Below are 13,214 nucleotides of genomic sequence, written 5' to 3'. Positions count from 1 at the left end.
CACACACACCAGGATCCTTGCATATTGATGGCACAGCAGACTGTGTGCTCCTGACAGGTGAAGTGTTAGAAATGTCTGGGGTCCCCGGTGCTTTCTGAAAACATGTCATGCCCTGCTTGGCTTTGTCTTCCACTTTACATTTTCACGGCAGCTCAACACAACAATCACAGCTTTGCATGTAATCAGAATATCACAACAATGAGCATGGCCTAGTTCTGATGCCGGGGAGAGAGGGTGGGTGACAGAAGCCACCCTAATCCCCAAACTGCTGTCTGCACCGTGCACAGTTCTGAACTCACTCTCACCCTACTTCTCCCCGAGCGGGAGTCATGGCTGCCGAGCCGGTGACACGCAGCCTCCTCTTCCTCGGGCCATTTTGGACTGGTAACCATGGAGATGTGGGTCATGCAGCGATGGCAGAGAGAGGGAGGAAGAGGAGACTCGTGGCTGGTGGTGGAGTCGGAGCACTGCAGGCTGCTGGAGGAGGGAGCAGCAGCAGCAGCAGCAGCAGCAGCAGAGGACGACCATAAACTCATTATATCTGGGTCACTGGGATGCTCCAGCTGCAGCGAGCAGACAAGACGCTATTATGCAAGAAGAGGGATGCTGGGAGTCGCCTATAGTTCCTGTTAGTGAGCATATGTCAGGAGGCTGCATGGTGATGGAACATGAGACCAGCTGAGCTCTGCTTTGTCAGCTCCAGAACATGCTGTTGTTTTGGTGCCAGCATATACTAACACAACCATTGTGAGCCATGTTGTAGGGTGTGTTACTGTTTATCATATTGTGTTACAAATACGGCTATTTAATTGGACGTTTGAGAGGGTGGCCAGAATGAGCAATACCCAAATTACATAAACTCAATGTCATCTTAGGTCGATATGACCTGAATTATATTAAGAAGAAAGTGTTCATATTTTAATCAATATCTATAATAATCACGATACACGTCACATTATTATTTAATTTAGATTTAAGGTCTTATTTCTTCTTTTCTTAGGTGAAGGTTATTGTTTCAAAATGACAAATCTGAGGTACATAAATGACCTGTAATTCCTCATCCGTGTATTTACACAATGCACAAGCATCACATCATTATGTATTGGAGTTTTGTTGATTTGATCTTGATTCAAATCCATTTTGTCGATAACTATTGACATTACGTTGCAGCCCAGCCCCAAATCAGCTACATGTAAAAAACAAATGGGGGCCATTTTTAAGTCGTGAAAAACACAGATTTCTAAACACCTCGTTTTCCCCTCAGTGCAGGAGGAGCAGCTGTTTGTGGAGGGACAACATTCGCCTGTTCAGAATCAGAGTCCCCTCACATCTACAGGTCGGTTTTAAAAAGCTCCGTTATACAGAGGAACTTTCTGCTGTGCAGCGTTAATGGAAGACAAGTCGTAGGCCATGTTGTTGTGTCTCTTCCATTGTCCGTGACCACCGTGCACCCCATAACCCCCCCACAACCCCCCCTTTCTTTCGCTCGTTGGATTCAGGGACTCGTGATTGGCTGGGACGCGCTGGTCGTGACGTCACCGCCCCAGCACCCACTCATCGGCGGACTGGGGCGTTGTTCTCCCGCATCTCATTTGCGGCTTGGGGGTGGGGGTGCAATTTTTTTTTTCTCCATCTGCAAAACTCCGCTCGGGTTCCAGAAAAAAAAAGGAAAAAAAATCGGGAGTGAATTTCCCTTTTTCTTTTTTTCAGTCCTTCCGCCACAGATTTTTTCCTCGTCTCCTTCAGCTGCGGTCTCCTCTCGCGTCGCGTTGTGTGTTTCTTTTTGCGCAGAAAAAGGAGGTGTCGCTCGTGTGCGTGCGTGCGTGCGTGTGTGTGTCTCTTTTTTTCTGGGGGGAAGCAGGAAGCTTTGCGGTCTTTGTTCATTCATTTGATCGGTCGGGCTCCTTTTTGTTGGACCGAGAGAAAGCATGGGAGCGCAAACCTCCAAAACCGCTGGGAAAGAGGACGTCGCGGTGGAAAATCCCGCAGAAGGTGCGGCCGTGGCGGCGAAGACGAACGGACAGGTCGGTGGAAACATGTTTGATTCCCGGTGGCGATGCGTGGAGTCGAGGTTTCGCACCCGCACGCTCACCCGGCGTTCAGGGGAAAGTGGCCACATGTCGGATCCATTTTCACCGGCGAGCGCTTTGTCTCAGTTTGACGCTGTGCGCTGCGCCACTTTGTTTGCAACGCAATTATTTCCACGCGGTTTAAACGCTTTAATTGTCGCGTGCTTGCGTTTTGCATTTCTGATATGGGGATTTAATAAGTAAATATAATTGTTTCTGACTGAGATTGATTCAAACGTAATTTTCTAATTCTTCTCAAACATTTCACGTCGTTTGCACTCGAATGTTTTCCTCGGATTCAGGCGCAGTTTGTGCAGATTTGTTTTTTCGGTCGCTCCCACTGAGGCATGGCCATTTTTTTCCTCTAAAAAAGATACCACGCCTTTGTTGCCGGGTTCAAGAAAGAACGCACGTTTTTGTGCACACGCACCCCACACATTCAATGATTTATACCAAGCGCACATTTAAGTGCGTGAGGTTTATTGATTATTTGACGTTAAATGCGTTTTTATTGAAAACACGGGGCGTTAAAACAAGATATAAATTCCCCAAATTCCCATTTTGTTCCCATCGTCTCTACATCGAACGCCACCTCCAGGATCCCTGCGGTACTGCAGTCTAACCGAATAGCCTACTGCCGAAAGCCCCAGATCTGTCGTCACTCTCCTGGTAACAGATGCTGCTGCAGCTTTAGGGTCATTTTCCTATTGGTTACTACCAGTCGGTGCATATAATTAAATGTCAGCACGCCACATGTTGCAGGTGTTAGTCTCGCAGCCACATGTGCAAACGTAGACCAGCGTCTGCCACTCCCTTTATTAAATGTAAATGGCATGTTGATGCATTTATGGAGGAATTAAATGTGTGTTGTACTTTTCCAGGAGAACGGCCACGCCAAAACCAATGGAGATGCCTCTCCGACTGCGGAGGAGGCCAACAAGGCTGATGTCCAGGCCAACGGCAGCACTCCAACCGAGGAGGCGCCCAAAGAAGAAGGCGAGAAAGTAGAGGCTGCAGAGGCCAATGGAGAGAAGGAGCCCGCGGCCACAAACGGGGAAGCCTCCGACAAGCCGGAGGAAGGCACTCCATCCACCAGCGAGGACGGCAAGCAGAAGAAGAAGCGCTTCTCCTTCAAGAAACCCTCCTTCAAGCTCAGCGGCTTCAATTTCAAGAAGACCAAGAAGGAGTCTGAGGAGGCTGCGGAGGAAGGAGCAGCAGCCGCCGCAGAGCCAGTGGAGGAAGAGAAGGAGGCGTCCGAGGAGGCCGCTGCTGAGGAGGCCAAGCCGTCCGAGGCCAGTGAGGAGGGAGCCAAGGAGGCTGCAGCTGAGGAGCCAAAGCCAGTGGAGGAGGTGAAGGCAGAGGGAGAAGTAGCAGCAGCAGCCGCAGGAGGTGGAGAGGAGAAACCAGCTGAGGCTTCACCCGCTGAGCCAGAGACGGCAGCCAGTCCGGAGGCCGCCCCTGCCGCCGCCGAGTAATCCTGCTGATCAAGACACCAGAATGAAGGAGATGATGGAGCCCGTCTGAAGGAATGCGAGGACTTGTCTAAAACCAGGGATTTTTTTTTGTTTAATTTTTTTGTTGGTGTTTTTGTTTACTATTCTGCAACCACCCCGTCCACAATGACTGCAATGTCCGTGGCAGTGATGGACAGGAGGTGTACTGGCGAGTGTGCTGCTTCTTCACTGCTCATTGGTGCTTGCATTTGTGACGTGGGTGAGTGTGAAAGTGCGAATGTGAGTGTGAGTGTATTTTTTTTTTTCTACATGAAACCATGACTGTGTTGACACGTTGCTGAATTTGACATATTTAATCTTAAGTATTTGGTGCAGGGCAATTGGATGTAGCAGCTAAAGCTGTGTCTGCAAGATGTGACACATTGTGATCTTTTTTAAAGGGAAACCAAGTCTTACATGTTGTCTTTGCAGTGCACAGTTGTTTACAATTCTTAAAGCTCGACGCTCCTGTGGACACGACCATTCCTGAATGAACTAGACTTAGTTAACTGTCAAAAACAATAGATGCTCATCACTTTCCATTTAGATTTCCACCATTTCAAATCTCTGTAGTAATGCACGTTGTATAGACTTTGATATTACTGGTTTTATGACTGAGATGTACCTAAATGACTGAAGTTTTTAACAGATTACCCATTGTAAATGAAGTTTTTTCTTGTTTTTCACCATTTGTAAGATTGAATAAAATTGGGAGATGTTTTAAGCAGATCTTTTGCATCAAGCTGTGATGACTACACCACTTCAAATCGACGCTACAAAAAAGCACAAAAACGAGGGGCCAGGGGGCGCTAATCTTTGAGCAGCATCTTTTTTTGTACATAATGAGGCTTCACTCTATTCGATGTGGAATGTAACATTGCCGACAAAGTGTTCCGTTTGTTTTTTCTGTGAGCACTGAAGAATAAAGGACTGAAGTGTGAATTGGCTCATTTTGTTTATCGTGTGAAGTGAATATAAAAACATTCCTCACATTAATACCCGTAGTTTCCTTGTGATTTCTCTTGAGATAGAGAAATGCACCCCTTTGATTCTTTGCCTTATAGCGCCCTCATGTGGTAAAATACTGAAGTGATAAAAGACATGGGGCAGTGGAGCCTCAACTCTATAGATCAGATGCAATAACTTCTCACACTGAATTATAAATGGGGTTTGTAATTAAAATAATTAGCTTAAAATAATGAAATGACATACAAAGTGTCAAAATATATAAGAGGCTTTTTGGATATATTGATTGATACATAAATTACCTCTATCCCATCTTTATCAAATCCAACAAAACGGCATGTGACTGGCCTGTTTTGGGCCTTTTCATATATTGAAAATCCAATACTTTAATCATTGATTTGAATTTGAGCTCACACAGACAAGGTGAAAATACATGAGTATGAAATTAACAAGTAATATCTGAGCCTTAAAACGATGGGAATACATCCTTAAACCATTTTTCAAATCAATAGTACAAATGAGTAAACTCTATAATATAGAATATAAAGATAAACACTTGAAGAAAATAGTCAGCAGCGTTCCACAACAGAACACCTTCACAGCCTATAAAACATGAGTCACAAACATTTTTTTTCTCTAAACCAGCCTCATTTGCATTGATGCAAAGTGCGATGTGTTTTTTGCCTATGTAGTTTCGAGGCAATGATTCCTAAAAGAAACCGCAGCGTAACTATGTGTTGAGATCCTAGGGATTGAGTTGCTTCTCCTACAATCACAGAGCTGCTGCTTTTTACACCATAAACGACAGCGTTTGAAACAACAAACACATTTATGCCGTCTGGTGATGAAGCTGCAGAAAACCGCTGCAGCCAACCCGACTGAACCGGTGCAGGCGCTCCCCATCACCGCGCTGGGATTCCTTCCATGAAACCACCGGGATCTTTTCAGGAATAGAAGAGATTGCAGCAAACCTGGCTTTTTTTAGACGCCCACAGCTGCAGCACTGCACGCTCATTTCAAACCCATTTATTTCCTTTGCACTCATATTTACCCTGTGTGCTGCAGCTCTAGACACCGCAGGAAGGGTGTGTTTTACACATACTCTTTCTATTTTTGCTTCCTGGTCATCACATCCATCCTGGTCAGGCTGTTGAGGCCTTTGCTTCCCATTCTGTCTCCCATGCTCAAATGCAGCTCACAGCCATGACATATCCCATCATGCCACAGTCTCCATCCTCCTCAGGGTGTCTTCATACACAAGCTTGTTCCTCAGAGCATTCAAATAAACACAGATGAGTGAACCCTCCAAAAAACAAATATATTCCAAAGTGAAATGCTCGTAAGTGAAGCAGATAATTTTGGAGTGTGGCTTGTGGAGTTGACCAGAGGCAGCTCCCCGTCTGGGCACCCATGGCCCCACCTCTTGCACTGACCACATCTCTGAGTCCCCTCAGCTGTAAGTCCCCAGTGGTTTCCTTCAACCAGCTTCCTCCCCGTTCGGTCCCCGGGGCCCCTCACCTAACCACCACCTCCCTCTCCCTCCCAGGGCAGATCAAACAGCTGCTGCCCGGCCAGAGGACCATCCCTGTCCCTTGTCCACACGCCAACTATTTTCAGCACACCAACATCCAGACTCGCACGGTAGAGACGTTTTTGTAAACTTTGGCTGCCAAACAGAAAACCAGCAGCCATCATGTGGGCAGAAGATTTATAAATTATGATCCTCATCCATCTCAGTTTCTAAACTGGACCCAGTGCTGGATTTCATAAGGCCCCATGTCAACTGGTTAAACCAATAAAGTGGACTAGGAACCTAGTTGTATATATTCATTTCTTGTTCATATGATGCAGGTTTCTAATAAGTCTAGTAATGTTATTTTGATTCTGTTCCTTCTATTCTTCTACCTCACAAGGTAAATATTTGGCTGTGTTTCTAGTTGCATAAGGTGAATATTAAATGATAACTACGAAGTTCCAAAAATGATAAAGCATTGTGAACCTCAAAAATAGGGTGCCTTGTTACAGGGAAAAAAATACTTTACCGGCCACAAAACATGCTATCAAATGCTTTAAAATGCAATAACACAATAATACAACATGTAATAATATCCATCCAGCCATTCATCCTCTATAATGCTTATAGTTAAAGTGTTGTACTCGAGCTGAAGTTAATCCTATGCTGACATTGGGTGAAAGACAGGGTTCAGCAGATTGCCAGTTTACCCCAAGGCCGACATATAGAGACAAACAACCATTCACACTTACGTCATAATACAATGACCTGAAAGGTGTGTGTGGCTTTTGCAAGATGAATACTTTGACTTTTAATATAACATATAATAAATAATCGTTCTGGATATATACACCGAAAGATAGACAATACCCAGGTTTGAATGGGAAACTTAGTTTTTCTCCTTTTCTGTAATGTTTATTTGGTATATTTATTGGTATTTTTGGAGTATCTCAACATGTGATGCTCTAAGATGTTGTGCTTGTATTGATTTATTTACATATGACTCGGACAGTCTGCACTGATCATGTGCCGGCTCACCTGTTTTAACCTGTAAGCATGTTTCATACCTGGTTCAATAGCCTCGAGTTCTAGAGGCTTTTAAATTGCATAACTATACTTTTAATTGAGCATTACTGCTTTTACCTCTGTAGAAAGGAGATGAATTATACTATTGGCACAGACTCATGAGAATATGTTGAGTAATATGACACCTAAGTGAAGTATTATTTCCAGCAGCTTATCATACCAGGATGGTATCACCTATGTGGCTCAGGGGATGACATTTCACCATCTATTCTTAATGGTTTACAATGAACTTATTTATATTTTTGCAGCAAAATACTTTCACTGGTATTTTCTTTGTTACTCAGTGGAGCTGATTCTGTGTTGCAAAGGGAAGCAAGCAGATGTAATTATTAGTTTGTGACTAGTTGCAAAAATATCGTGAGGCCACAAACTGTTATAATGTGTTGAAGTGCCCAGGAACAGGAAATCAGTGTAACCCCAGTGCATGAGCAGGGTGGTACCAACAAGTCATTTGACTTTTCTCATTTCCCATTTAAAAAGTGCTCTTGAGACAAAACGTATGTTAAGACATCTTTTATTTTTGGTCACTATGTTTTACATGACATAATGCCTGTTCAGGGATATAACGATGTTGAGGTTAAACAAATGCTGTTTGTATGACAGAATTTGACTGACTAATTTCATCATAACGATTAATTTGACCGTCACCATTTCACAATATTCAAGTCATGTACAAGGACAACAGTTACAACATGTTGCACAGACAGTATTTGTGTACTTTTGAAGATTATTGGTCATCCGAACAAAAAACAAGGTTGTACAAAAACAAACAAAGAAACAGACAAACACTTAATTAAGTCTAACCAGTTGAAGTCAGTATAAAAGAAACAGAGTGGAAAAGAAAAAGTCATGACACAACACAGTTGTAACGCCTCCATTTCACATGCCGTCTCCATTACAAAAGCTCACTGGTACCTTTGTGGATTGCTTCCCCCATCCCTGATCACCTGTTTTCATAAATTAGTTTTCCTTCCTCTAGCACCCATTTCTTGTAGATTTCAAGTCGAGAGGCTACTACTCCTCAAAGAACTGTTAACTGCCTGTCTGTTTGGTTGAGGGGAAATTAACAGAGAGTCTACTTTAATTTGAGAAATAGATTGCAATTTTAGTTGGTTGGCTTTTGGGAACTATTGTATCAACTTATCACGTTGAAGCAATGAGGAACCCAGAGAAAGAGCAGTGGACATTTTCGGCCGCAAAGACACCATTGGCCTCATCATCGGGGATCTGGATGTAAACTGTGTCCTGCTCGTCGAGCAAGAGGACGGCACTGCCGGACATCTGGTCCAGGAAGCCCTTGCTGTACTCATCATAAGTGAACATAACAGGCTGGCCATTCTTGTACAGAGCAACCAGGGCATTGGCTCCATTGACATGGATGCTGTAGGAGAAATAGTAAACTCCGGGAATCTGGCAAGTGAAAATGCCTGACTCAGGGTCATAGTGATTCTCAGCATTGTACACTATCTGGTCAAACTTAATGGGGCTTCCAGCAGCTGGGTAAGGGGTGGCCAGAGAAGCAGTGAAAGCAGACATGGGGGACTTGACCATGACCTCACCGTAGCCTTTGCCCTTCTCAAACATAACCTCACCAGGGGGACCTGGGGCACCAGGAGGTCCAGCTGGGCCAGCTCCTCCATCAACACCATCAGCACCAGGCAGACCAGGGGGACCCTGTGGTCCGGGGATACCCTTAGCAGCCAACCCAGAAGGACCAGGGGCACCAGGGAGACCTGGATGTCCCTTAAGACCGGGATTACCAGCAGGACCTTGAGGACCACCAGAGCCTGTGGCACCTGGAGCACCATCAGAACCAGAAGCACCTGGCTCACCTGCACGGCCAGGATGACCTTTGGGTCCAGCAGGGCCGGGAATACCGGGGGAACCTGGGGTACCTGGGGCACCTACATCACCTTTGGTGCCTGTCGCTCCACTGCCACCTCTGGGTCCAGGAGGACCAGCAGCACCTGGGTAACCCTGCTTACCTTGGAAACCTTGCACTCCCTGATCCCCCTTGTTTCCCTTAGATCCCTGAGCTCCAGTTGCACCTGTGTCACCTTTGGGGCCTACAGCACCAGATTCACCTGAGGAACCTCTCTCACCCTGAGGTCCAACAGGACCAGTAGAACCAGTAGCACCAGTGGCACCAGTATATCCTGTATGACCTTGCTCTCCCTTTGCACCTGTGGCACCAGTGCCACCTGGGGCTCCCCTCTCTCCCTTCTCTCCATTTGCACCTGGCTTTCCATATCCTGGGACTCCAGGGGCACCAGTGGCACCAGCAGGTCCTTGATGGCCTTTAGCGCCAACTGAACCGGGCATACCTGGGGCACCATTATCACCTGGTTTACCTGGACTACCTACACCTGGGGCACCAGTGTGTCCCTTAGGTCCCTGTGGTCCCATGGGACCAGTGGCACCATCTCTACCTGAGCTACCTGACTTTCCTGGCTCTCCGGGGGCACCTGTCCTACCTGGCTTTCCAACTCCAGCAGCACCTGGTTCACCTGATGGGCCCATAGCTCCTTCAGGTCCTGTCTCACCCTGTGGTCCAGGAGCTCCCACCCCTCTATCTCCCTTTGCACCTGGCAGTCCAGGGATACCTGGGTGTCCCTTCAGACCAGACTCTCCTCTAGGTCCCATTGCTCCAGGAAGACCTGAAGATCCAGGCTTTCCAGAAGCAGAGAGGCCAGCGGGGCCGGGGTTTCCAGGAGAACCTGGTGCTCCCCTAGGTCCCTGAGAGCCATGGGCTCCAGTGTCACCTTTCTCGCCATTTTGTCCAGGGCTTCCAGGTTTGCCAGGTCCACCAGGGGATCCAGGTTTTCCAGCAATGGAGCGGCCGGGAGCTCCAGGAGATCCTGGAGGTCCCTCGGGTCCAGTCAGGCCTTCGGCACTCTCACCTGGGGGACCAGGAGGGCCAGCAGGTCCCTCAGGGCCGGGCTCACCTGCAGGGCCAGGCTCACCAGGCACGGACACCACTGTGAAGAATGAAAGAGTGAGCATCATCTGTACCATCATACAGACAAAACCACTAGTCCTCAGCTGTGTCTTTTTAAAATGAATATACTATATATTTACTTTTCATAATATTTTGATCAGTTTGCTTATGCATTGCGTGTTGTTCCCTGAGAAAAAATGGTGTAGGCAGAAGAATTTTTTTCCGATTATTGCCTAATTCAATGGTATTTTATTACTGAGGTGGATCAAGTTTTGTTCCTATCAACAAATCCTGTACTTTTGAGGAATGGCCGCATGGAGCCGATTCACTGATGCTTCCAATCTTAACCATCAAAGTCTTCTTATAAAATGTTAAAAAAATTGCCTACTTTTATATTTTATGTTTTTGTTTTCTTATTCTTAAAATACAAATATTTAGTGTGCTGATGATAAAGCTGCACAGAGACCTGTGGGGCTGGTTTTTGAAACAGTGGGTCCAAATGAGAGTCCTTTTTATTTGTTGCCTTGATGTGGTCACATGTGTAAAAGGCTCACTCCTTGGCGAACTGTTTGGATAAAGCCAAACAGATGTTTCTACTTCTGTGCGAAGCAGGCACACCCAAACAAACCACACTGCTGGGTGACTGGACTGTAATTGACAGTGTCAACCTAAAAATAATTCACTAACAGCTACTTTCTCAAATAGAAATAGCAGTAAAACTTCCTTTTTTCAGCAACAGCAACTTTTCATATTTTGTAATGCATTTTAGTCCACACTCTAGACCAGACCATATTTAATTTTTTTTTCATGTAGTAGATTCTGCAAGACTCTGAACATAGTAGAAATTTGGATATTGTTCTGCTTTTGATAGAGAATCGTATTTTAAAGCAAACTTAATGTATGTTAGACAATAACTGAAATGTGCTTTGTATGAAGTAAATAACTGGCAACATTTATTCTACATTCACTGAAAAGAGAGAAAATAAATACCAGATTTGATATAAATGCATTAAATACATAGTAGTAGTAGTAGTAGTCTTATACATTTGTGCTCCTTAAAATATTCAGTTTCAATTATCTAAACCAGCACAATGGAAATTCTGTTCCAGAGTTCAGACAGACAGTTAGAGACACATAAAAAAAATATGAAGAAATTGTGTCTATTGTGATAACTGTCATGATCGTAAAAAATACAATTAAAGTTGTCTTAAATGAATAAGAGGAAAATTGAATATTATAATAAAAAGGAATCCTGAAATGATGTTTGCATCAAATCCTTGGACTTCCTGCAGAATGAAACTGTAAAGCTCTGCACTGAGCAAATCTCCTGGTGTTCAGATTCCAGATCTAAATGGACTGTGTGATTGGAGCAGCGCGCACGGTGCTGCAGCCAATCAGAGCACAAGGAGGTTTCAGAGCGAGCTGGAGTTGAGTTTTCAAAGTAAAGTGCAACTGGCTGTGGCTAACATCCTACTGGCTACTCATGCTGCTGCCCAAACACAACAAAGATGCTTATTCCCTCGCAGAGGTAAGACAAGACTAACTTGAAATGTTCCTCAAGGAAAAATAAGTCTTAAGGGGAAAAGATCTTAACTTTAAAGGCTCAGTTTGTGAAAAATAGAATGTGATGAAGAAACTTTTAGAGTTAGGAAGTTGAGCTTTTCTTACCCTGGCTCTTCACAGAGTAGGGCTGATACTGAGGGGCGGCCTTCACCATCTTCTTCACCACGTACCGCTCTCCATGGGCGGCCGTCAGGGTCACCACGAGGAGGAGGATGCTCGCTACACGCAAGTCCATCTTGCAAGGTCAAATCTGCAGGGAGAAGAAGAGGAGCAGTCAGCACAAGTGTCTACAGGAAGGTTCAGTTTTCTCTCTTTTTAAAACAGTTTTTACAGCTAAGTGCACGTGTTACACAGCTTCACAGAAATGCAATAAGCTGCACATAAGATTGGAAGAGCTAGAGTAGATGTAGCTAAAGTTTGGATTTAGTTAAAGCATCCTGGATCCCCATGAAGCCAAAATGTGCCCCCCGTTCCCCCTTAGCCTGCCTGGGCCTACACAAAGCCTGGATGTTGCCTGAGCTCATCCACCGATAGAGAAGAAGAGGAAGAGAAAAACACAAACATACCGGCTTTCAAAGAAGGTGAAAAAACGATGTCTTCTGCACCAGTGATGCCTCTGGTGCTTCTGTATATCCTTAGGGTAGGAGCACAACTGAGGATATGCTGCCTCCCAGTACAATGATGTGGGTATTTATACTATATCTGCCCCTCGCATCATCACAAAAAAAAAGGAGCCCCCACCACGCAAGTACCTCCCTCCTCGGTGCGAGGCTGTAATTAACAGACAGATCTGCCCAAAGCGGGGCATGACACATCAGGATGCCTCCATGTCTTGAATATCCAGACACATGATTACCTCTTATTTCAGCTCTTCTTTCTGAACTTTGAAAATAGTCGTGTTTGAGGCCGAAAAACCTAAATAAACGTCTGAATGAATGGAGCACTGCACAGAACCGACGACACATTTTCTCTCCCAGCCTTGTTCCATTCATATTTACAAGTGTCGAACATTAAAACTTTATATGCCCGGGGCATGTTTATATTAATGGATGTTTATAGGGGAGCTCTGAAAATAGTCTGAACACCAGAATGGTAGAGGCACCTGTGCTGCTACACAAAGTCCGCATTGAGGATGTACAGGATCAGAGTGCAAATTAACATGGAGACTCGCTTTCACCTGTCCTGACCGTCCGGGCTGCTTCATGCTTCATGTGCCATGATAAGGTAAACAGGGGAAGTGGTGGATGTTGTTGCACGGATGACAAGAAAAGACAGAGATTTTAGACGTCTTAGATCGAGAGAAAAATAATCCTGTTTATTTCCAAAGCAACACCGACACCATATTTAGTTTTTTAGTATTTATTTCTTGTTATTATTTGTGTCAGTGTGGCTAACAGGGGACAAAGTGGCCTTGATTTCACTCTCTATTTCAGGACAACCATTTTTCTTAGGTTTGTGTAATTGAACTAATAAAACTATATAAGGAGCCACTAGAGGAGACATTTGCTGCCGGTTCCTTGTGAATGCAACCTTCTGTCCTAAGCCCTCGTGTGCACTACTCACGCTGGGACACCAGAGGGCAGGTT

At 45.1% G+C, this 13,214-nt stretch overlaps 2 protein-coding genes across 2 annotated transcripts; one reads left to right on the top strand and one right to left on the bottom strand.

Moving 5' to 3' along the window:
- The first annotated feature begins 1,723 nt into the window (after positions 1-1,723).
- marcksb (myristoylated alanine-rich protein kinase C substrate b) lies at positions 1,724-4,504 on the top strand. Its single transcript, XM_053434700.1, has 2 exons — positions 1,724-2,024; positions 2,951-4,504. Exons 1-2 carry the CDS (start codon positions 1,929-1,931, stop codon positions 3,542-3,544), a joined length of 690 nt encoding a protein of 229 aa, XP_053290675.1. The 5' UTR covers positions 1,724-1,928; the 3' UTR covers positions 3,545-4,504.
- A 3,121-nt stretch (positions 4,505-7,625) lies between these two features.
- Positions 7,626-12,312, bottom strand: col10a1a (collagen, type X, alpha 1a). The gene is made up of 3 exons (XM_053435270.1): positions 12,195-12,312; positions 11,734-11,878; positions 7,626-10,105 (listed from the first exon to the last, which is right to left on the bottom strand). Exons 2-3 carry the CDS (start codon positions 11,861-11,863, stop codon positions 8,271-8,273), a joined length of 1,965 nt encoding a protein of 654 aa, XP_053291245.1. The 5' UTR covers positions 11,864-11,878; positions 12,195-12,312; the 3' UTR covers positions 7,626-8,270.
- Positions 12,313-13,214: the final 902 nt, after the last annotated feature.

The sequence above is a fragment of the Pleuronectes platessa genome, chromosome 11, assembly GCF_947347685.1.
Source record: "Pleuronectes platessa chromosome 11, fPlePla1.1, whole genome shotgun sequence".
NCBI lineage: Eukaryota > Metazoa > Chordata > Actinopteri > Pleuronectiformes > Pleuronectidae > Pleuronectes > Pleuronectes platessa.
Note: the sequence above shows the minus strand (reverse complement) of the source record. Positions and strands in the feature narration are given on the sequence as shown.

What these genes read in the sequence shown, in the direction of transcription:
- marcksb (XM_053434700.1), top strand. Translation starts at nt 1,929, where the DNA reads ATGGGAGCGCAAACCTCCAAAACCGCTGGGAAAGAGGACGTCGCGGTG. An exon ending in CGGCGAAGACGAACGGACAG is followed by an intron (nt 2,025 to 2,950) that starts GTCGGTGGAAAC and finishes GTACTTTTCCAG; the next exon opens with GAGAACGGCCACGCCAAAAC.
- col10a1a (XM_053435270.1), bottom strand. Translation starts at nt 11,863, where the DNA reads ATGGACTTGCGTGTAGCGAGCATCCTCCTCCTCGTGGTGACCCTGACG. An exon ending in CTACTCTGTGAAGAGCCAGG is followed by an intron (nt 10,106 to 11,733) that starts GTAAGAAAAGCT and finishes CATTCTTCACAG; the next exon opens with TGGTGTCCGTGCCTGGTGAG.